The sequence below is a fragment of the Grammomys surdaster genome, unplaced genomic scaffold (assembly GCF_004785775.1).
Source record: "Grammomys surdaster isolate TR1022 unplaced genomic scaffold, NIH_TR_1.0 335, whole genome shotgun sequence".
NCBI lineage: Eukaryota > Metazoa > Chordata > Mammalia > Rodentia > Muridae > Grammomys > Grammomys surdaster.
The window spans coordinates 1,086,603-1,109,482 of NW_021604754.1; the positions used below are offsets into that span (position 1 = coordinate 1,086,603).

At 39.9% G+C, this 22,880-nt stretch overlaps 1 protein-coding gene across 6 annotated transcripts in view; it reads right to left on the minus strand.

Moving 5' to 3' along the window:
* St7 (suppression of tumorigenicity 7) overlaps positions 1-22,880 on the minus strand; it is a 254,759-nt gene that overhangs the window by 49,758 nt on the left and 182,121 nt on the right. For all 6 annotated transcript variants that reach the window (XR_003712811.1, XM_028778445.1, XM_028778448.1 and 3 more), the window contains one exon: positions 3,414-3,528. Coding sequence is in view for 5 of the 6 variants with exons in the window: in XM_028778445.1 (XP_028634278.1) it covers positions 3,414-3,528 (115 nt within the window). In the remaining variant the exon portion in view is untranslated. The remainder of the gene's footprint in view (positions 1-3,413; positions 3,529-22,880) is intronic.

Here is a 22,880-nt window from a genome sequence, read left to right on the forward strand (position 1 = left end):
CACTGCAGCTGTTTAGGAACGTGTGAGTTTGCAAGTTATGGAAATTCATAACACCTCAGTTTGTACATCTGCTGAAATGGAGTAACCATCTCCTTGCAGAGATGCTGTATAGCTATAGAGGGTATAGATAATGAGTATAACATATTTGAAGAACGGTATTGATTTTTTTAAAGTTACAAATACTAACAAAAACAGACACCAGTGAGTGACGGTGAAGAGGGTAGGCCTGGAGTAAACACCACAGCTTTTATCACCGATTTTTTCTTTCTTAGAAAGTTCATTGAGTGAGTGTAAATTACAATTTGAAAAAAATAAATAAATTATCAAAAAAAAAGAAAGTTCATATCATGTAAACAATGACTGTCCACAGCTGATCTCTTTTCTCTTATATCTACACGGCTTTGCTTTGACACCGTCAACAAGACACTTCTCAGACACAGCACAACACTAAATGAAGCTAACAATAGCACCTACCAAATACGTAGTCATATATGGAAGCTTAGACAATATCTGGCACCAACATATTATAAGAACCCAATGTCTTAGCTGTTGCTGCTACTGTTTCTTTAGCCACTGTGGGAAGGGCATTGTGATGGTGAAGAAACTGAAAACTGAAGCAAATGAAATCCCTCAGAAATGACAATCAGGATTTTAGACAAATGTGTAGAGCATGAGATGTTAGCTCAATGACAAAATCAAAACTGGAGTGTAGATCACGGGGAATTAATTAATCTGAAATCCTAGAAAAGGCAGTTTTCACAGGATCTGTTGGAAGAAGAATTTTCAAAATCAAAACTTTCAAAGTCAATTTTTATTTTTTTTTAATAGTAAAGAATTATGAGGCAAGTGGGAATATATTTTGTCTTCCTCTTCTCCCCAAATCATGTTATTTCTCAGTACACCCCCCGACCCCCGGCCTCCATTCTTGTCATTTTTCTAAATCCATTTTACAAAGGTCAGAAAAGCATCCCTAATCCCTTCCTTTCGCTTCCCAGAACATGACTTATAAAACTTAGCCACTTAACAAACACTAAAGGACTGCTGTGCCCATAAACCATCCCAGAAACAGCCACCCAACCAGAACATTCCAACTTGCAGAGATAACATAATCCTGTTGTTTTGGGTGTGACTCTATGAGAGGGATGGAGGGCTGTGATTCAAAATGCTGTCTCTAGCAACTTAGATAGGCATGATTGAAGTTGCACCAAGGCAAAACACAGGGTGCCCCATAAGCTGTCTACTCCAGGAGCTCCAGAGCACTCACTTCCTTGTGCAGGGCCAGATAAAGGACTAGAGGCTCAGCCAAGATCCTTTGGGCCTTCAAGAAAAGCATCAGGGATGAACTTCAAAGAACCATACCATGGGATGGGATAAAGAGCAGAAGACACATTCTTCCAGTCCTAAGTGGCTGCAGCTCACCCCCAAGAACAGTAACTTCAGCAGCCAGTTCATTCGATTTCTACTGTAAGTGATATAAGCACAAGCCAAGTCAGCACCAAAACTCCCAACAGAGTTCAGTGGGCGTTAGGTCAGCTGCACTCTATTGACAACTGCTGAACTCAAAGCCTCTAATGAGGCAGTTCAGCAACACTATGTGTCCTGCCACCAGTGAGACTCTTTTTCCATGAATAATGAACAAGAACATCATTTCTGTTGCCAGGTACACAACATAAACAAAGCTCAACATGGGCCTTGATAGAGTGAGCTTGTCCATTTGAAATAAAAGAATTTTTCAAAGTGCAAGCCAAGTTTTAGCGGAGGGTGGGACAAGCTGTTGTAACAAGTAATGCGAACATATGTTATCAGAATTTAATAAATCAGTTTTTGATTGTTGAGGAATGGAGGCTGTGCAATGGGATACATTGAGACAATGAGTAAGTCCAAGTGAGTTCATTTCTTTACTTGGCAATCAGTTTTATAACACAAGGCTGCTGATTTCTGTAATGAACTGAGATCCTCAGGAAAGGAGTCTTGAGACTTGTGATCTCAAAGGCTTTTTTAGTTAAAGTCTTACTTCTTAAGGCTTAGTGGCCTAGGAGAGATCAGCACTGATGACAAGAACAAGAACCTTGCATTGGGCAAAATGCACTGCCAGGTAGGGCCATGGCATGCGACTACCCTTTTTGGGACTGACGACATTCACTATATGAACATTGTGCCCACAATGATGTATAGCTTACATCTCTAAGCTTCAACTGAACAGTGAGAGTCTAGAGAATAAACATAGAATAAAAATGAGCTGATGTGAAGGCCAAACACTCTTCAGTTTGTTTACTTAAAAGTATTCCGCAAATACTTAAAATCAGCTCCATACTAAGTAGTGTATATCTGGTTACACAGGGTATGCATGTCTACACAGGCAAACTGATGCCATTCCTGGCTAAAGGCTTTTAGTTTCCATCAATCTGAACAAGACTTTGAGAAAAAACAAACAAAAACAGGCGCACAATAGCTCAGTTTCCTTAATAAGAAAGAAAAACAACACCACCCCTTAGGGAGGATTTATGTCAAAAATAAAATCCAAATGATATAGTTTGTTCTCTATGTTCAAAGAATTCCAGAAAAATCTGTGACCTGAATAATACTCAAATGGACTAATGAAGCTTACTAAAGAAAGAATATTTTACAATGCAAAAAGATTATTATACAGTAACCATGCCATAATATCAAATCTATAAACAAACACATTCTACGGAATTATTAAGTCAGAAGAGTGTTGAGTTTTATAGAGTCTAAGGATAGCAGGAAATTATGCATATAATTTTATACTATTAATCAAATACTAAATTCATAGCTAGAGACAGAACTGTCTCTAGACTGTACCAGTTCATTTACCTGACTCATTGGTAATAGGTAAAGTAGAAAAAGCTTATGAGGAAGTGAGCACCCGGGTGAAGGGCCTTCAAAGACACCACAGAAAGAAATGGGGATAGTCTCTTATTAAGGAAGACACACAGGAAAGGGAACAGAACTTGTGCTCTAAACATTTGTTCCACTGGCACCTGTGCCAAGGCACAGGTTGTTCTGTATTGTTGTCCTGTATTGGTCTAGAACATCAACAAGGTGACCACAGTGAACCTGCAAGGTATCATGGGAAGACTTGATACGCTCAATCCAGCATGGAGTGTCTCTTGATCAGGAGGGAATCAAGAAGAGACACACAGCTGCCTGGCTGGGAGAGTGTGAGCAGGGTGTGCCTAGTTCAGGTAAGAGGGGACACAAGCTAACAATGCTTCCCCCGGGTAAGCACTAGACTCAGGGTGCTGGAGAATAACCATCAGAACACTATAGTGACAATTCTTAGAGTAATATCAATATCAAAGTCCTAGTTGAAATTGTCTTTCCTATATAATCACTGAATTATGTCAAGGAGAATGGAGTTCTCAAATGCATAAAAATACCCAAGGACTTACCATCATACTTTGCTAAGACTGCCTGAACATCAGCATAAGCTTGGAGTTCCAGAAGAGCTTCTAGAAGGTTTTCATGGATGTTGAACATGCTTAGGAGGGGGAACTCCTTCATTAACTATGAAAGAAGAGACCAGGGAAATAATTAATACACATGACTTACGTTCTCACATTTATATTTAAGAAATAAAACATATATATGTAGTAAATAATTCCTATAGTCAAGTATTTTTAAGAAATAGTTCTTGAGGCTGGGGAAATGGCTCAGTCAGTAAAGTGCTTGACACATAATCTAAGGGACTTGAGTTCAATCTCCTGAACTCTTATTGAAAACAAAAACAAACAAACAAAATCTCCAGAGCATGCCTTATAACCTCCATGCTGTGCTGGAGAGGTCATGGCAGAAGAATCCCTAGGGCTTGCTGGCAGCTAATTTAGCTGAATCAGGAAGTTAGACATTCAGTGAGAAACCCTATCTCAAAACAAAAGAAAAAGGAAAGGAAGAGAGGAAGAAAAGGAGGGAGGAAGGAAGGAAGGAAGGAAAAAAGGTAGAAAGAAGGAAAGAAAAGAAAAAAACAGAAAACAAGATAAATTGACATCTAGCCTCCTCATACATATGCACACGTGCACGCGCCCGCAAACACACATACACACACACACACACAAGAAATAATTATTTTTACAGTATAACTGATAAAAAATTGTCCCATTTATACAATATAAATATATAGGGACCAAGCGATGCCTGACTTGGTAAAGTGCTTACCACATAAGCGTGAGACCTCAGTTTGATTCCTAGCACCCATTTAGAAAGAAATGTCGCTGCAACAGCTTGCTTCTGTAGCTCCCAGACTGAGGTGGCAGAGACAGACCTACACTGGAACTTGCTGCTAGCCAGCCTAGCCCAGCCAGCAAGCCTCAGGTTCCACTGAGAGATGCAGCTGTCTTGTTTTCTCTGCAGCATGTGGTGTAAGGCTAAGGAGACAAAACCCCAGCCTGGAGGCAGGAGGTGGGCATGAACTCCTCCCGCTAGAGCAGCAGCTAACGGTAATTCCTAGCTTCTAGGGGAGAGAGCCACTTTCCATTGGGGAAGCAGCTCCTGGAAAGTTGACCACATTTCCGAGGATGGTCCCACACCCAAGAGGATATTGGCCGCACAAACAGAACTTGAAAGGACTGAAAAACGTAGAAGACACAATGTTGGATGGGTAAGGAAGAGAAGTAGGTCTGGGGGCAATTGGGAATGGATAACTACGATAAAAAACCAATTGTATAAAATTCTCAAGTCAATCAAAATATTTTTGATTTTTAAAAAAGTTTTGGTGAAAACAAAGCAAAGGAAAGTGCACCTGACAACACACAAATCTGACCCCTGGCATCCCCATGTAAGCACACATGTGCACATTCAATTACATATACGTGTAGAACTACAACACAAACACACACATACATGAAAACACACATATATATTATAATCCTTTAAAAATATTAAAAATTATTACTAGATTATAAATAAACATATTTAAATCATTAAAAGCTTTCCCCCTCCTTGTTCTTTTAGAAAAATGACCAGAATTTATACAAATTTTACGTGGGAAGAAACCCAAAAGAGAGAGGTTCTCAGAACAGTAATAGATGTTCAGTAACTACAAAATACCATAAAGAGACTAAATCTGGTGAGGAAGGAAATGTAGCCCACAGACTTTAACAGTTACTAGTAGCGTGGCCAGAGCAATTTGGATGGAAGGCAGAGAGTAAACAGAGAGGCTTGAGGACTATTACTTCAAGCAGCCTGGACAAAACTGGGAACTAGGAAAGCAGCTAGCTAGAAAGTAGGATGGCTGAGAGAAGATGTGATAGAGATTGTATGTTGGGGTGGGGGTGGGGTGAGGGGATAACCTGAGTAAAACAGGAAGCAAGGTCATCTTGGATCAGGGGAAAGAAATGATGCAAGAAGTTTAAAGACAGAGATGAATGTGCACAATATCAAGAAAAAAAAAAAACTCTGCTCAGACTAAGGACATCTTGAGAACCTAACAAACTGGAGACTGAATGCATAGCAGCCACAGCTGCATGATTGTTGCATTTCAGAGAACAGTAGCTATCAGCTGAGCACATCAGCAAGAAGTTCTATGGTTAGGTTGGACCTGGCAAGTTGGATGAAGTTCTGTAAAAGAACAAGAAGCAAGCGTTGGGACTGTAACAATTATAGATTAGTGGAGCATGCAGTGCTTTCCAGCTAGATACAGGAAGGACAGCCCCAAGAGATCAAAGCGTAACAGTGCTTAACTCCAGTGAGCGTAAGGAGAGAGACAGACCAGGACTTCCTAGTACATCTTCTCTTACAGAAGGGTTAAACTGCATCTTGAAGGAGAGGACCAGATTCTTTATAAAGTAAATGCATGTATTTGTGAGGCTCTAGTTCAGTGGTTCTCAATTATAGGTTGTGACCCCTTTAAGAGTCAAATGTCAGGTATCGTGCAAATGAGATATTATATTATGATTCATTATGATTCATAACTGTAACAAAATTACGAAGTAGCAACAAAAATCATTTTATGATTGGGGGTCACCACAACACGAGGAACCATATTAAAGGGTCACAGCATTAGGAAGGTTGAGAACCACTGATTTACTTAAGCTTCTAAATGGATAACTATTTTCAATTATAATATGATGACCTCTAAAAGGTTTATAAATCTTTTTATGTCAATATTCATGATAGAAACTATGCTGAGATAAATAATAATAAAGTATAGGTGTGCTAGCTAGTTTTATGACAACTTGACACAAGGCATAGTCATTGGACAGGCGAGAGTCTCAACTGAGAAATACTTCAGAAAGATCTAGCTTCAGGCAAGCCTGTAGGTCATTTTCTTAGTGACTGGCATGGGAGGGCCCAGCCCTTTGTGGATAGGGACATCAGTGGACAGGTAATCATGTGTTCTATAAGGAAGGAGGTTGAGCAAGCCATGGTGAACAAGCCTCTGCATCAGCCCTTCCTTCCAAGTCTCAGCCCTGCTTGAGCTCCTGCCCTGGCTTCCTTCAGTGATGAACCACGAAGTGGAAGTAAGTTTGTCATGGTGTCTCACGATAGCAATATCATAAAATAGCCTAAGATAACAGGCTAATTTGCCACTAAACAGGAAATTAATCAATATGTGGTGTTGACTGTCTACTTTTTTTTGTTAAGAATATTTTCAATATCCTTTTGTATTTTAAAGCCATGACTCATTTAGGACATTTTTTAGTTTAGTTTAGTATTGTTTTCAAACCCAAAGAACATCATTTTACTACTAAAAACACCTATCAAAACCATTTTGTGTCCAAAAGACCCATGGTTTGAACTTCCAGAGAAAGGTCTGCAATATTTTCATTGCTATTAAAGGAAGCCAATGAGACAAGCCACACACTGTGGATGTTCTGTAACTAATAAAAGTAGTTCTTGTTCTGGTTCACTTTGGTTCTGGCTGACACCATCCTTTGATTTTTTTTCACTTTTTCTAATTAAAGCTTGTTAGAACTTAAGTTCTCTGTCATAAAGCAGCTGGCAACACAATAAAGACATTTACTGAACTGTAAAATTTAAACATTTATCACTTTTGACCTATTTTTCAAGTAATAATCAAATTTCAAGGATAAACATCATATTATGTAATTTTAAAATATAATTCCAAATATTAGTTACTAAAGCTTAAATGTGAACTCTCAATAAAACCCAAGAAGACAAGTGTACACTGGAACTTTAAAATTACTTTAGTGTTTGGGATCTCAGTCCCATCATCTCCATGTGAAGAGCTCCCATATGCAAACACCTGCTCTGCCTTCTCACATAAGAGGTAAGATCAATGTATAACTGTCTCCTGACAGTTTTACCTTGTGTCTATAAAGGTAAAGTCAACTGAAAGTTTCCCTTTCCTAGACCAACTTATCAAATCTGTTCTTCATTCTTGGTATCTCCTGCATTGGAGCACAGTACTATCAGTCTCTCATTAATGTCTTGTCCCTACCACTACTGATACCTTTCAGTACTAACCCTGATGCCTGTAATATATAAAATATATAGATAACACTCAGGATCTCACAAAGCTGTTTAGAAAACAAATACATTAAGATTAGGTATAATCACCTTTGTTGAAATGGCTCAGAGGGAGAGTGTTAGACTGAGAATAAGCAGTTTCTTTTCCTTGAGCTTGATGTCCGAATTTTACTTATACTCATACTTTGAGCTAAAGTGTGTCAGTATAAGCATCATTAGTTTTACCTTACTATCACCTCTTTCTGACTCAACCGCTATAAGCCTGTTGTAACTTTTTTTAAAACATATATTAAAATTATCCTTCATGACCCTATATGTCTAGACAATTCCACTAGATCATTGACATGGTTATCTGTATCTCCAAAAAACCAGTCAGATGCAGATACTAATTTACAAAGAACCTGTTTATCACATTACATGTTACAGTAAAGAAAAATGCATGTACCTTAAATGTGACCGGTTATAAAACATTTACATATAGTAAATATCATTTTTTAAATTATGTGTAGTTATTAGAAGTTAAGTTCTCCTTGAAGGTAAATCCCTATTGGTGAAAACAGCATACACTGTAGTCACAGAACATGGAGAGATCAAATTGATACGGACCTAGAAACGTTCTCCATGCTGACTCATTTTCATAGTACTGGAAGGTGCTATCTAGGCTACTGGGGGAAGAAGGGGGTAAGCCATTGACAACCTTACCAGCTGTGAATCCTGTAAACTACATAAAAAACCAATTGGCAAGATATGTCCATGGGTATAACAGTGGTATGAATTATGAGTGTAACCAACCCCACCTTTTTTCCCATCAGATTTAAGATGTGCCCCACGGGAGGACACACTTGTATGTACTATAAATATAGCCAAGAACTTGTGGTTGGGAAGCTTACAGATCCAGAGAGGGCAGGAGGGGGGAGAAGCCTACTATCATCATTCTACCAAAGAGAAACAGTATCAAACTGTTGTCTACATTTGTATTGTGTCTTTCAACACCTACAGCCCTCAGCACCCATCAGAGAAGTTTCTTTGTATGATGGATGGTAGTTTAACTCAGAAATGTAGAACTGGTCCAAGTGCAGAGATAAGTGTCAATAGACTGCTCAGTCCTCTCTCTCTCTCTCTCTCTCTCTCTCTCTCTCTCTCTCTCTCTCTCACACACACACACACACACACACACACACACACACACTAGAAGAAGAGGTGAGAATACAGTAGGTGTTAGTGGTAGATGAGGGCTGTAGTGAAACCATGCTCTGGACATAATAAGTCTGCTGCACCTGTGAACTCGCAGTAGTTGTGCGGCCCACATTAAGATCAAGTCAGTCAACATTGTTGCCTGGAGTGAGAAGGTTCATGAGCTCTTACCCCTAAGTGAGGAGTTATGAATGGTTTAATGGCTTCTCAGGAAAGGGGAGAGTCAATTTCTTTATGGGTATGTCCCCTGGCAGGTCATCCACACTGCAGTACATGGTCCAGCATCTAAGAGTATACAGGCAGCACAAATTGTGGGAGTGACGGGGATAAGAGGGGGAAGTGGATCTCAGAAGAATAGGGAGCATCTATGATCAAAATACATTTAACGAAATTCCCAAAGAATTAATAAAAATATTATTTAAAAGCTCTCCTCTAAGATCCATGATCTAACTAGGTCCAGAGAGTTGGCTACATTTCTTATACCAGGTATAACCTCCCTCCTGTTGAGTTGGGCCTTAAGAACAATTAGACAGTTGTTGGTTACTGCTGAGGTAAGAGTGATCCTCCTGCACCTTTAGACCTACCTTTCGATATTGGTCATTGTTGTGGTTCATAGGCCTCACAGCTGGGTGGGACTACTGACTGTGCTTCTCCCTTGGCAGGTTGCATAATACCTTCTGGTATTACGAATGCTAGACAAAGCTTTTAGCTTATATCCAGCTCAAACCTCCTAAGTACTATCTTAAGTGTACATGTCTTCAGGAATAGACATACATTTATCTTTAATCTCTGAGAGACAGCCAAGGGCAACACCAATAGTCAATATTGTTTGGGGAGTCACTTAGACTGCTATGACAACTCAAATGGAGGTTTCTTGTGCCTGGTATTGGGGTTTTATTACATGATCTAAGACTCTTGTGGGGAACACTGTTACCTCAAGTGGTATGACTTCATTTAAGATATATACACACATGCATGTCACATTTATACGATATACACACATAAGTATTACAGATAATTTTAGGTAAGTATGAAGTAATATGATTCCTTGAGGTTTCATCAAACATTCTTTAATATTATTTGTCCCTCTTCCTTTTGTATTTGTCCCTCTCTGCTTCCTCCCCAATGTTCTCCTATTTTTCCCAGGTACCCCTGTGTATTACCTGTATCCTCTTGTCTCTGGCCTCCCATTCATATGGTTCTGTTTTGCTTTACTGATTTCTGTGGTTAAATCACCTTATATACTCACATCTGAAGATTTGGGACTCTGAACTGTGTTTGTCTTTCTAGGTCTGGGTTACTTCACTCAATATAATATGTTCTAGTTCCATTCCTTTATCTTCAGATTTCACAGGTGAATAGAGATCTTATTACCACCACTTTCCTATACCAGCATGACTCCTATCTGCATTCTAAAACTTACATAATGCCTACAGCTTTCACCCTTCATCACAAAAGTTTCTCTGTACAGCAAACAAACCACCACAGAAAAGTACTACTTGTCCTAATGGAGAGCCCAAATGTTCTTGGGGAGCCTAGTCCCAGTTGTTATATCTACAACATAAATCCTGCACCCAAGGCTCAGAGAACATCATATAAGAGGGTACCAGAGAGTTGGCTGTGATTATGTCTCCTAGAAATAACAGCTTTGTAAGCTACACCAATGATACGACAATATGGCTGCCTAGACAAGGCCTGGACACAGACAATGTCAATAGATACGCTAAAAGGGAAGGACATCCCACTGGGCCCCACTCTTAGACAAAAACTACAGGCAACTAATGACTGCTGAGAAGGAGAACTAGTCTTTCATAGGGATGAGCCACTTAATGAGTTATCCAGTACCAAGTGGCTGGCCCTGAAATCATAGGCACACAATACTAAATGAACTCAAAGGGTTGTAAACATATACATCATATGTATACACTTACATACTTATGTGTGTGTGTGTGTGTGTGTGTGTGTGTGTATGTGTATGTAATAATAATAGAGAAAATGAGGCCATAAACTTGAGAGGAAGTGGAGGGGACATGGGTGGGGTTAAAGGAAGGAAAGGGAAGGAAAGAAGTGATATACTTATATTTTAATGGAAAAATTTAAAGTTTTCAAAGAACTTTTAGCAGCATGATCTGGGAAATGCTAGCATATACTATTATATCATGAGAAAACTATATTGTGCAATAAGATCATGCTTCTCTTATGTACCCTTATATAGAAACACAGGCATGTACTGAAGAAAAGTTATTTCTGATTGCTGAGATTAAAGGTGATTTTTATCTCTTGCTCTATATTTTTATGGATTCTAATATTTTTAAAGGGACACACACATATCTGAGAGAGTTAAGAGAATTGATCCCTTTTAGTAATACTGGCTAGTCACAGCCAGCAAGATGGCTGTGTGAGGAAAGAAAGGGCTTGATAATACAAGTCTGACAACCTGGGCTCGCTCGCTCTCTCTCTCTCTCTCTCTCTTTCTCTCTCTCTCCCTCTCTCCCTCTCTCCCTCTCTCCCTCTCCCTCTCCCTCTCTCTCTCTCCCTCTCTCTCTCTCTCTGGAATCCACGTGACAGCGGAAAGAAAGAACTGACTCTATGAAGTTGTCTCTGATCTCCTTGTATACACATATATACACACACTGAATAATTAAAAGTAAGTGTAAGAAGTAGGTACTGGCTTCTTATTAAATCAGGTTCACACAGGCATGTTCCAGTCAAAGAGGGCTTTCAGTTCCCTTCAGACACTCATACTTTTGTCTCCTAGCCCCCTTCCTTGAGCACTCTCCCTCTGTCGCTAGCCAATCTGACCAACTCCTAAAACTCCAGGACCCTTTCCTTTCATCCTCCAGCTCTGCTGGCAAGAGTCCTTGTCCCAGCTTCCCTGTAAGCAGTGATACCATCGTGTTCCTGTGTTCTCAATCAGCGACTGACTCTGTACGGATACACTTCATGACTTACATACAATACTTACTTCATGACTGGAAAGCTTTGTAAAATGTAGTTTCTTTGTGAGGAGACAAACTATGTCATGACGTCCCAGGTCTGGGTCAGGCCTTTCCTAAACACGTTCTATTCTGTATAGTCTCTCATTACCTACATGCTGGGAGAGCGAAAAGTAGACCCTGTAAGTTTTGACTCAGAGTACTGAAATTTTTTCTTACACCAAGAGCTGCCCAGATATGTAAGAGATGATGTATGGTCTCTATCCCTGGGACTGATTTTAGGAGAATAGGCCAATCACAGGACTAGTCACTACAGGACCTCTAGGATTGTACAACTGCAAGAAGGAATTCCCAGATCCTAAGCCTAGCTTGAGGTCTTTTCTCAGTTCGGTGCCAGATCCCATTTGGCTTTCTGGTTTGCTGCAAGGTTAAGCCCGGGTCTTGTCAGACAGAACTGGTATACACCATTCCTGGAATTCCTTATACAGTCACTAGTCCTTGTGTTTTTGCTCAAACTGTTTTCACCACCTGGAATACCTTTCCCCCTCATTTACGAGGCAGCCTGTCAAAATCACCCCACACTCCAAAGCCCAGATCAAATGCCACCTCCTAAAGCCACAACAGCATCATAGAGAGGAGAGCCAGAGGAGCCCAGAGACCCTCCAGACACCCTCCTCACTTTTCAGAGGAGCTCCCTCCCAACACCGCCCCACTGCAGCACAAGAAGGCTGGAAATTCAATGACTCAGCCAAGGTTAATGCCCGGACTATGATTCAAACGCAGTCATCAGTATCAAGTCCAAATTTCAACACATCACAGCTCCAGTCTTAGGACAGCCAAGTCTGGAGAACTGAACCACTTTACTCTTGAAATAATGCTTATATTTCTTCTTGAACTGTATTTACATTGATTTAAGGAAACAGCCATTCATAGAGGGAAAAAATACATTATTTTGGAGTTGTTTCTGAGTTGAAATCCAGCCCCTACTACCTACTACCTGCTTTCTTTTATATAGCTTGTTAACTACCTGAGCTTTGGTTTTCTTCTGTCACCTGAAGATGTCACATGAGACCTTCTGCAGTCCCCTAACATTCATGTAGAGAGAACATCTACATGGCAATACTATAACAGCAGGAGAAGCCAACACCTCTACGAAGGCCAGGGAGCTGCCACTGGAGGTGTTTCAAAACATACGGTCTCTATGGCAACTCCTCAGCACTTACAACCTGAAAACAGCTGTGGGCAATATGTAAATGAATCAGAAATCCTCTGCTCTACTAAAACTTTCTTTACAGAAGCAGGTAACAGGCTGAATGTGGACCACAGGCTATCATTTGCCAAAGCCTGGTTAATAAGAAGAAAATTTAAAACCCAAAAGGTTTTTCTAAAAAGCATTTCTCAGTGATATCATACTTTAAAAGCCCAACATCTCTTACCCACAGCTGATTTAGCAGACTGCCAAAAGGAAAATGTAAAAGGCCTTCTGTACAACTGACCATTTCCCATTACAGCTCAGTTCCCCGAAGCCCATTCACCCCATCTCAGAGGAGTCACTGCTGAAGTGTGTACTACAGGAGCAGGGAACCCTGCTGAAACACAGGACTGGACAGATGCCTTGTTCCTGACAGAGACAAGGAATGAGCTGTGCTCCCCTGTCTTAATGGGAACAAAAGTCAAGCAGTTTTGAGCAAAAGAAGCATACCATGGAAAAATGTGCTCTAAAATGCAGTATCATTGAAATAAACTGAAAAATCCACACAATCCTGGTTGTGTAGACATGTTTTATATATTACTTTTTATGCTTCTGTACTATAGATTTCTTCAAGATGTTCAATATTTTTCATATATAATGTCTCAAAACCTGAAGGGCTAATTTTCACTAGATTTATTTTGTTTTCTTATATTCCGATTGGCTTCTTTGTTACTATTTTTAAATCTTTTTCTATTTTTTGAGATTATAATATAATTACACTATTTCCCCTTTTCTTTCCTCACTCCAAACCCTTCCATATGCTCTACTTGCTCTCTTTCTTGTTTTCTTGTCTTCATTAGGTGGTGTTGTATGCATATATGCATATACATATATATTCCTAATGTTACTTGTATGTTGTTTTCAGGGCTGACCATCTGTTACTGGATAGCTAGTTGGCATGTCTTGGGTGGTGGGGTATCTATTTCTTCCACTCTCACCAGTCCTTAGTTTTCTGTAATTCTATGTACTGGGCTGAGGCCTCATGGTCCTCAACCCACCCACCCACTTTAGCATATCCATTGTTGCTGGGTAATTAACTTTTGATGAAAATTGTTCTTTTACATTGAGGGTTTGATTCTGTAGCTCCTTAAGGGGGCTTCAGTTAGGTGTGGTGACACACTCATCCAGTCCCTTGTACAGGTAGATCTTTGTGAATTCTAGGCCAACCTGGTCTACACAGTGAGATGCTATCTTTAAAAAAAAAGAAGTATCTGAATAAATACTTCCTCCTAAAATAATTTGATCCTAACAGTCTGGTAAACTGTATTCCAACTTTACAATGATGTCCAATACCTGCTAATCTCACATGGATACAACCTCTAATTCCAATTCTTCACTTCCCACCTACTTTAAGAAAGTATGTTCAGTGACAGAACTCCTCTGAGGAACTACATATATTATTAACTCTTCCTGAAAGGTGTTTTGGAGGTAAGCCTACTGTAGGGTAAATTCCTTCCCTATTTGAGTCTTAGTGGTGAGCTTGTGGTTAGGTTTAGGGAAGACTAGTTAATAAAATGTTTTTGAGTGGGTCGTGAGTGTTATATCTTTTCCAGACTTTCATTGACAGCCCCACTCATTCCCTATAGCCCACTGTCTTCAAAATAAAAGGGCTAATTGTGGGAGAGAAGGTACATTATAGAAATTAAGAGCATGGCTTCCTGGCATCAGATATAAATCTGAATTTGTACTCACAAGCAGTGGAACTTCTGGGCTGAGCTCACAGGATACATACATCACCCCTGCACACACTCCCAGCCAAGCATGGAGCCATCATCCTTGTACAATATTGGCACAGATATATTGAATTTCTGATGTGCTATTTGTTTAGCTCTGGTATATTGGTTGTACAATATAGCATATACTCTATCTCTATTTATTTATTTAGAAATAAAGTACAAAAATGGTTTGGTGACATAATTTGCCTATTAAGAAAAGACTATAGTTCCCACATCAGGCTTGAATGAAAGCATATGATAAATGTTGAGGCCTGTTTTCTATAAGCCAAGTCATTCTAAATAAATCTTTGAATTCACTCACTATCTAGCATAGTTCTGTTTATTTATTTCCCTCTGTCTTCCCCTCACTGCTAATTGCTTTTTCTTGGCAGCAAGGAATTTATATGCCCCACTTTGCCTAAATATTACAGTTTCTGTAGAATAAAAACACTAGCTTTCCTATGAGTCCTCTAATACCTATGAGGAAGAACATGGGATGGGCCACGGATAGAATTTCAGTTCCAATTTTACATCATCTGGCTATTGTCAGTTCAAGTTTATTTCAATAGAAGAATCTGAAGCACTTCTGAAGTTAACATTTATGAGCTCAAATGGACAAAGGAGGAGAGTTAATTCGCTGGATTTGAAATGCTCTGTGGACATAATTTAGAACTACAGTCTGTATGCTTTTTCTCGCTGACTTACAGGATGAAAACAACAGTTTAAACTTTTCAAGTTTAATTTGCATCTATTTAAACATTTTATTAGTTTAGCTATCCATGTATTGTTCCTTGAGTGGAAAACTCTTACATATTTTAAGGCAAAGGTAATTAACATAGCGCCTCAGCCAGATTCCTACTGAGGTCAAGTCAAGCTTAGCCTAATTAAGGTTTAGACAATTTGGCCTGTATTATATTCAAACAGCAGATATTATTTTGTTAAAGCTGCAAGTTTGACATTTTTAATCAGTTTCAACTAAAGGCATAAATAGAAAATAGAAAAGACACTTTACACTGCATGACTGGAGAAAGGGAAGAATGAATTACTTACAGAGTCCTCAGAGGCACAGGAGCATTCCATTTACACAGAGACCATAAAGTGCAGCCTCTACAGGCTTAAACATATATTAATATGAAAATATCACTTTTACAATTAATTAAAAGGCAAATATTGAGCCACACCTATTCAAAAGTCACATGATCAAGCCTGATGTGCCCAGATGTTGGTTAAAGCACTGACTCCTCACTGGAGTGATGCATATCCGCATACAGACCCAGTAACAGGCATGACCATGGTCTTCTAATAAGCTTTGTATCTCTTGAACCCAAAGGCTTGGAGGGTTACTTACACAATTATCTGTGCTTCCTGTCAAAATGATGCTCTGTTCATTCCAGACAAGGAACGTTGTCTTAAAAATTTTAGCAATCAATATAAGCTGTGTATTCACAGATTCCTAACAAAAATACCTTCAGAATAGAATGTCCCCTTGTGCTTGCTCCTCATGTAGAAACAGAATCACTCAGGTTTTCTTCTTCCAGTGAGAATTTTTTACTTACTGTATGATATCTAAGAACTCTCCTTCCCAAAGCCAAAGCTCTGACAGCACCACCATTCTGTTACTACACAAGAAAACTCCCAACGATGGACCCCATGGTAAACTGAACTTTCTGGTGCCTCAAGGACATACACCTTTCTCAAACTTCTGGGTAATTCTTGGAGGAGAATATTTCTGTATCATCTTGAACAGCTTAGAATCTGGTGTGGCGTCACCCTGAGATAAAGAATAAGCCTGGGATATTCAATGCATATTTTGAATGACCTGGAAGCAAGCCCAAGTTAAAGAGGACCTTGTGTATCCTTCCTTCTGTGATGGCATCGTATTGGTCTCCTGTTCCAAGAGTGGCCTCAATAAACAGCTAAACATACTGACCAAAAATTTCTGTCAGAAAGAGCTTGTATCATGCCAAAACCACAATCACTGTTTTTGGCAGTCGTCCACATTCATATGGGTAACAGTAAATAGCATGACTCAGGAGATTAACTCGATGGTTACCTGGGTCAGGGTTTACAAATACTCTGGCAGGCACTTAAAAAGGTAGCATGGAAAGTAACTACAATGGAAGGCTCTTTTACAACAACACATGGTATACAGACCTGTGTATACTCCGAGCTGTGACAGTCATCTACACACTGCTCTGCAATCAGTTCACCTTCTACAACTCTCTTTCCTCCCCTAATCTTTCCAATTAACCTTGATGGGACCTGTGTCCATGCTTTTACATCCCCAAACCCATCCATATATGATGTGCAGAAACTAACCACCGGTTGACGAGTTAACCGTTAGTCTGGGTTTACTGATTCATCTGCAGCTAATTTCTCTCACAACTGTAACTTAGTAGGGAGAATGTAGAGCTGACTTTATTTCTCCACAATCCATCCAAGGAGATTTCTACTGAGCTGTTGGGTGGTGGTACCTGCTCCTTATAAGTTCATGCCATAATACTTGTTGCTACCTTTTGTTATAATTAGGGTTCCTATTGATGTTAGTAAACACCTTCATCAAAACAACTTGGAGAATTAAGGGTTTGTTTCAGCTTATATATTTGAATCACAATCCATCATGAAGGTCAAACAGGGCAGGAACCAAGACAAGAACTAAGAGGTGGCAAGTGAAGCAGAAGCCATTGAGGAATGAAACTTACTGGCCAGCTCCCCATTCCATACTCAGCCAGCTTCCTTATATAACCCAGGACCGACTGCACAGGAATGGCACTGTCCCAGTGAGCTGTGCCCTCCAACACTAATCACTAATCAAGAAAATGCACTCCAGCCTTGCCTACAGGCAGTCTGACAGAGGAAGTTTCTCAACTGAAATTCTCCTCTTCCCAAATGCCTCTAGATTGTATCAAGCGGACCTAGAACTAACCAGGACATCCTCCTTTTATATGCTTTAGACTAGCTAACAGACTCTCACATACTGAAGATTTTCATTTCTCAGTGCATAGTCAACTTTTGACCTCAAGTGATCCTCAACGTACATAATTCCAGTCCATGTGAAAGTCCTTTGTAATAGACTCTAATCAAAGCCCGTCTAGTCATGCTTAGGCTAAAGTTAAAATATGCAATTGCTCAGACCAAAGGACAGTGGGCCTCAGTTATACCATTACTCTCTTGTTAAATCTCTTTCCAGTTTTCTACATAGACTCCTAGGAGTAGACTTTTGAAAGGTATTTAAGCTGACTCCTGGTTCTGGCCCTACTTTGTGCTTCCTAGTCTTCTATAGTGAGGGGCTTTCTCCCAGATGATCTTATCATTATGGACACCGCCATGAACTCTGCCATGCCTTCCCTGTCATGATATTCTGAAATCTTCTGGGGCCATGGCCACAGAGAATTCATTACTTCCTTATGTTATTCCTAAAGCTATACTGTCACACCAGTGTAAAACTATGTAATGTAATTCCCAGCTCCTGGCCTGTTGAGGTATGTATCCACTTAACTTCCTGCGATCTTCTTCTAGAACTATAGTAGGTAAGTTAGACTTGCCAGCTACAGCTGTCAGGAACTCCTGCTTTGTCAGAAAATCGTTATGCTCCTAGATATCCACCTTGTAATAAGAGCTCTGACTACCACTAAAATGGCTGGGCTAAGAACCTGTGAACATCTCATATTTCTTTGACCATAATCTTTGTTGTTGTTGTTGTGTCATATCTGTTTAGCAACTACTTTGTATAACAACAACAAAGATTATGGTCAAAGAAATATGAGATGGGTGTTGCAGGGAGAGACATCCAGGACATTATTCCCTTCTTCATAGCTTTGGGAACAGACAGCACCCAGGAAAGTAGTCAGTCACAGTTCCATGTTTGTGATCCCAGGATTGCTGCTCAACAAAATGGGACATAAGGAAGGTAGATGGTTCATTCTCCCCATTTTGGTCCACTGGGCTCTATCCTCATCTACTGTCTATAACATAGTTTTCTTTTGACCTCTTGGTCAGGAAGATGGCAAAAGCCAGTAATAGAAGGCCCCACCTACATAATGTTGGGAATGGGGGTATTTATGCTGCTGGGGGTTGGTTCACACATACTTAGAACACATATGTAACCCAAACAATGATGTCTAGTTGAAGGGCAGAAAAAGTGATGACAGAATGAGACAGAGATAGGATCTGCCCAACTGTCATGAAAACAGGAAAGAAAGGCTATTTAAGAGCAGTACGTGAGACTCAGTCAGTTGGGAGTCAGTACAGTGAGTCCATTGCAGTGCAGTTGAGGCCAGTGAATCCAGAGAATAAGAAGGACCCATAAGAATAGAATAAATTGTCAGAGTTAATTTGAGGCCAAGCAGAGCAATTCAGTGAGAAGCTGAGAGAAGTCAGATTGAAGTAGTCAGCTTGGAAAGGAATTTGAGCCAGAACAGCTAAATTGAACCAGAACAGCTAAATTGAACCAGCCAGCCAGACTTCAGAAAGAACTAAAACGGATGAGCTTATTCAGCAGTAAGTCTCAGAGGTTAAAAATATTCTAGGCTTAGGTTACCAGACAGAAGTTTGAAGCTGAGGGCTTCAAGGTCTGGTCTTACAGAAGATTAGACTTATGGAGGCTAGTTTCTGGACCTAGGCCTAGTGATCATTAGATAGAAACACTCTGGGCTCATCACAAGTTGTGTATTTGTAAAGTTTGGGTACAGCTCTCATCTCACCATTTTCTCAGAGGAGATAAAAACCAATCTTTAGACAACTCTAAGTATTGGGATATGTATCTTCAATAGTAACAAGTGAGAGTTAAGAAAGAAAAGCTGATCAAGCGTGATAATTCCTATCTGTGAATCTGAATTCTGTGTTCCAGAGAAAGAAGCAACAAAAATAGTCTCTACTTCTTCAGAGAAAGAAAATCCATGCCCTGTGAGGACACCAGGCAGAGCTGTTAATCAGGCACATACACTCAGTTCTTCAAAGGCTCCATGCATCTCCCACAATAGCAAAAAACAAAAAAACAAACAAAAAACCAAAAAAACAAAACAAACAAAACAAACAAACAACAACAACAAAAAAAAACTAAAGGATTTCCAAATGGAGAAGGAAGACAGACATGCACATCAGTTCCCTCTCCCAAGAAATCTACTGAAAAGATATGATGATACACAGAGAAAATGTACACCTTCCTTAAAACAGCAGAGGAGTGGGAAGCTGAAGCTGCCACCATGACAGAACAGGGATTTTAAACAAACTTCCCCAAGGCAAGCTGTAAACGGGACTTGATTGGAGCACAGCAGAGTAGCCAAGGAAGCCACAGATTTCCTCCTAAGAGGGCTGCCAGAAAGTTCCCAAATTTGGAGTTGGCAGAGACAGATCAGGGGGCTGGACTGGTATAAGGCAGCAGTCAAGCCAAACAGCTGACAGCAGACCATCTGGGATCATCAGTCCTCTTCTTCCTCATCCTCTTTTCCCTCTTCCTCATCTTCCTCCTCACTCTCTTCTTCTTCCTCTTCCTCCTCCCCCCTCCTCCTTGTGAAACTGCCTGCAATACAACTAGAAAGGCCTCAGTATCTAATTTGTTTAGTTACTAAATTGTCAGATAAGTCTCATTTTAGAGCTTGATGAGAAATGTTGTGGGAAATGTTCCAATCTTCTCCCTTTCAGGTAATCGAATATTAATTAATTTAGCAAATACCTAGTGGAGATTATGAGCCATTGAAGAGGGTGAACTTCCTCTCTTGTATTTGGTAGTAGAGTTGGAGAATAAATATTATCATTATAAACAAATAAATAATCAGATAATTTCAAAAGTGAAAAGGGCAATTAAAAAGCAGGACAAGATATGTCTGCTAATGATACTCACTCTCTCTCTCTCTCTCTCTCTCTCTCTCTCTCTCTCACACACACACACACACACACACACACACACACACACACACGTTTGCTCTTTGAGACAGATAGCATGAAAGGCTAAGAACCTGGGCCAGTGTCCTGGGCAGAGTCTAAACAAGATCCAATTCTGGCATAAAGAGCAACCCAATGTGGTTAGCCTTCTCACCAGTGATAAAAGCATACTACTTTCTAAGAGTATGCAATCATGTGAGGAGTTTGAGTTTGCATTTTATTCTATATGCAGTGACCATTCACTTACAGCTTCTAAGCAGGAAAATGATTAATTCTGATGTAAGTGTGATAAGTAGTTTGGATTACATGCAAATAGCTACATCATTAGGGAACAAATGACAGGTATTTCTAAGCTTAATAACTGATCAAGAATACAAATGTAGATTTTAATAAGCTGGGGACACTAGAGAAATAAAATAAGAATTCCAAATGGTAGACATACAGAAGATACTTTTACTGGAAGAAATAAAAGAGAAAAGAAGCATCTGACAGATACAAAACAATCAAAGGAAGAGAAAATAATCAGCAGTTATTCTGTTTCTTTCCACAGAACAGTAATAAAAGCAATAAACACAAATGGGATAAAAGTACAAAACCTTCAGTGTTGAGTAAAACAGTACTCTGCAAAATTTACAGAGCCACATGATCCTTTGAAGTTAGGGAAGGCTGGGTGATAGCAAGGAAAAGCAGGCTAACACGTGGACCGTCTAACTGCAGGAGGCAAACAGAGAGCGAATGCACAGCACCGAAACTGCTGAGTGATAAAGGTAAGGCATGAGCTGTGGAGACGTGTCAGCACACACTCGCCACTCTGCTACATCTATCCATCTATAAGATGGGATAGTGCGGCAGCAGCATCCTGCACCATAGCAACAAGGAGAGCATCTCACCAAGGGCGCTTACAAACCAATCAATGAACAAAAATGTGGGTTAAGGGGCTTGAATTCAGACCCTTAGATTTGCAGGACATTCACTGGGCTCTCTGTCACGGCTCTGTAAGAGGATTTCTGTTCTTAATACACAAATGAAAAACCGTTTTAAGAGGAATGCTAAGTGAATATCGTTGAGGGCCAATTTCTATTTCCCTCTAGAAGTTCAGTTGCCATCACTTCCCTTCTGCTTAGTGTTTCTTTGCTTCAAAAAAGCCAGAGTTACTACAGGCTATGTAAAGCCATGTCACTATTTAAGGTAAAAATTAACAGTTGCTTCTCACTGTAACTATTCAAAATACAATTCAACTTCCTCTTGACCCTGCCTCAGTGTCTGTGCCTTAGCTGATAGAATGCCTTTCCTGAGAAGGCAAATCCTTATAATCATCCTGACTTCGGTTTTCCCATACTGCACATCTGGTTGATTAGCAACTTCTCTTGGTTATGGTTTGAAATACACGGACTCGTCATTTATACTCTCCTCTGCCATCATGAACCTCACATCTCTCAGGAACATCAATACAAGACTCTTTTGTCTGACTTCCCTGCTCTTCCCATACCACACAGCAGTCTATAAAGACTGACTTATCATATCACACCTCTACTCAAATCCCTGCAAGGCTCCTGAATTCACTTACAGTAAACGTGGAATTTACCACCATCAGTACCAGTACTGCTCATGACCTCTCAGGCCCTCTTTTCTCCTCTGTACCTACTCTGACCTGTTCATTCAGGACTCCTTTGTTATTACTGGTACATCCCAGGTACTCTCCTATCTCAGGGCTCTTTTGCCTATGTCATATGATTAATAACCACTCCTTTGTAGGTATTAGTCTTTGCCTAAATGTCACTTTCCAAATAATGCATACCTGACCATGGGTTTGATATTGACTCCCCCAAACTCACTGTGTCCGTCCCTGAGCTTCTTCAGCCTAGATCTGGCCATGTAGCTTTCCCATAGCTTTTGTCATTCTAATGTACTATGAAAATATACCTATGTTTATGAGTTTTCATCTTCTCCTCTCTCCTAGAATATAAACTGGTTAAGGGCAAGGGCCTTTTGATTTGTTTACTGATTACAGAAACCACAAAGAATAAAACTTGACATAGATGGATATTTCTCTTGAATAAATATATAGATGAGTGGTGAATGGCTTAGGGCAAGGTAGGTATAGCAAGACCAAAATCATGCTACAGGATAAAAGGGAAAGAGAGGGTAAGGAATCGGGGGTTGGGGGGTGGGGGGAACAGCCAGACAAAAGCCACTGAACAAAACCAGACAGAATTTAGGGAAAGGCAAAAACTGCACTAGAAATGTAAACGAACTAACTGTAACTGTAACTGAAAGACAGAAGGAAAGTTCCCTTTGTTCTCCTCCTCCTCCATATTCCTCTTCACAGCCTGCAGTGTGAAAATGGTTGTTGTAAGCCTTACTTACTCTATAAGTGAGTTTTATGGACACAGCATTTACTCACAAGACTCATTCTTTTTTTTTTTTTTTGGTACCTATAGTAAAGACAGA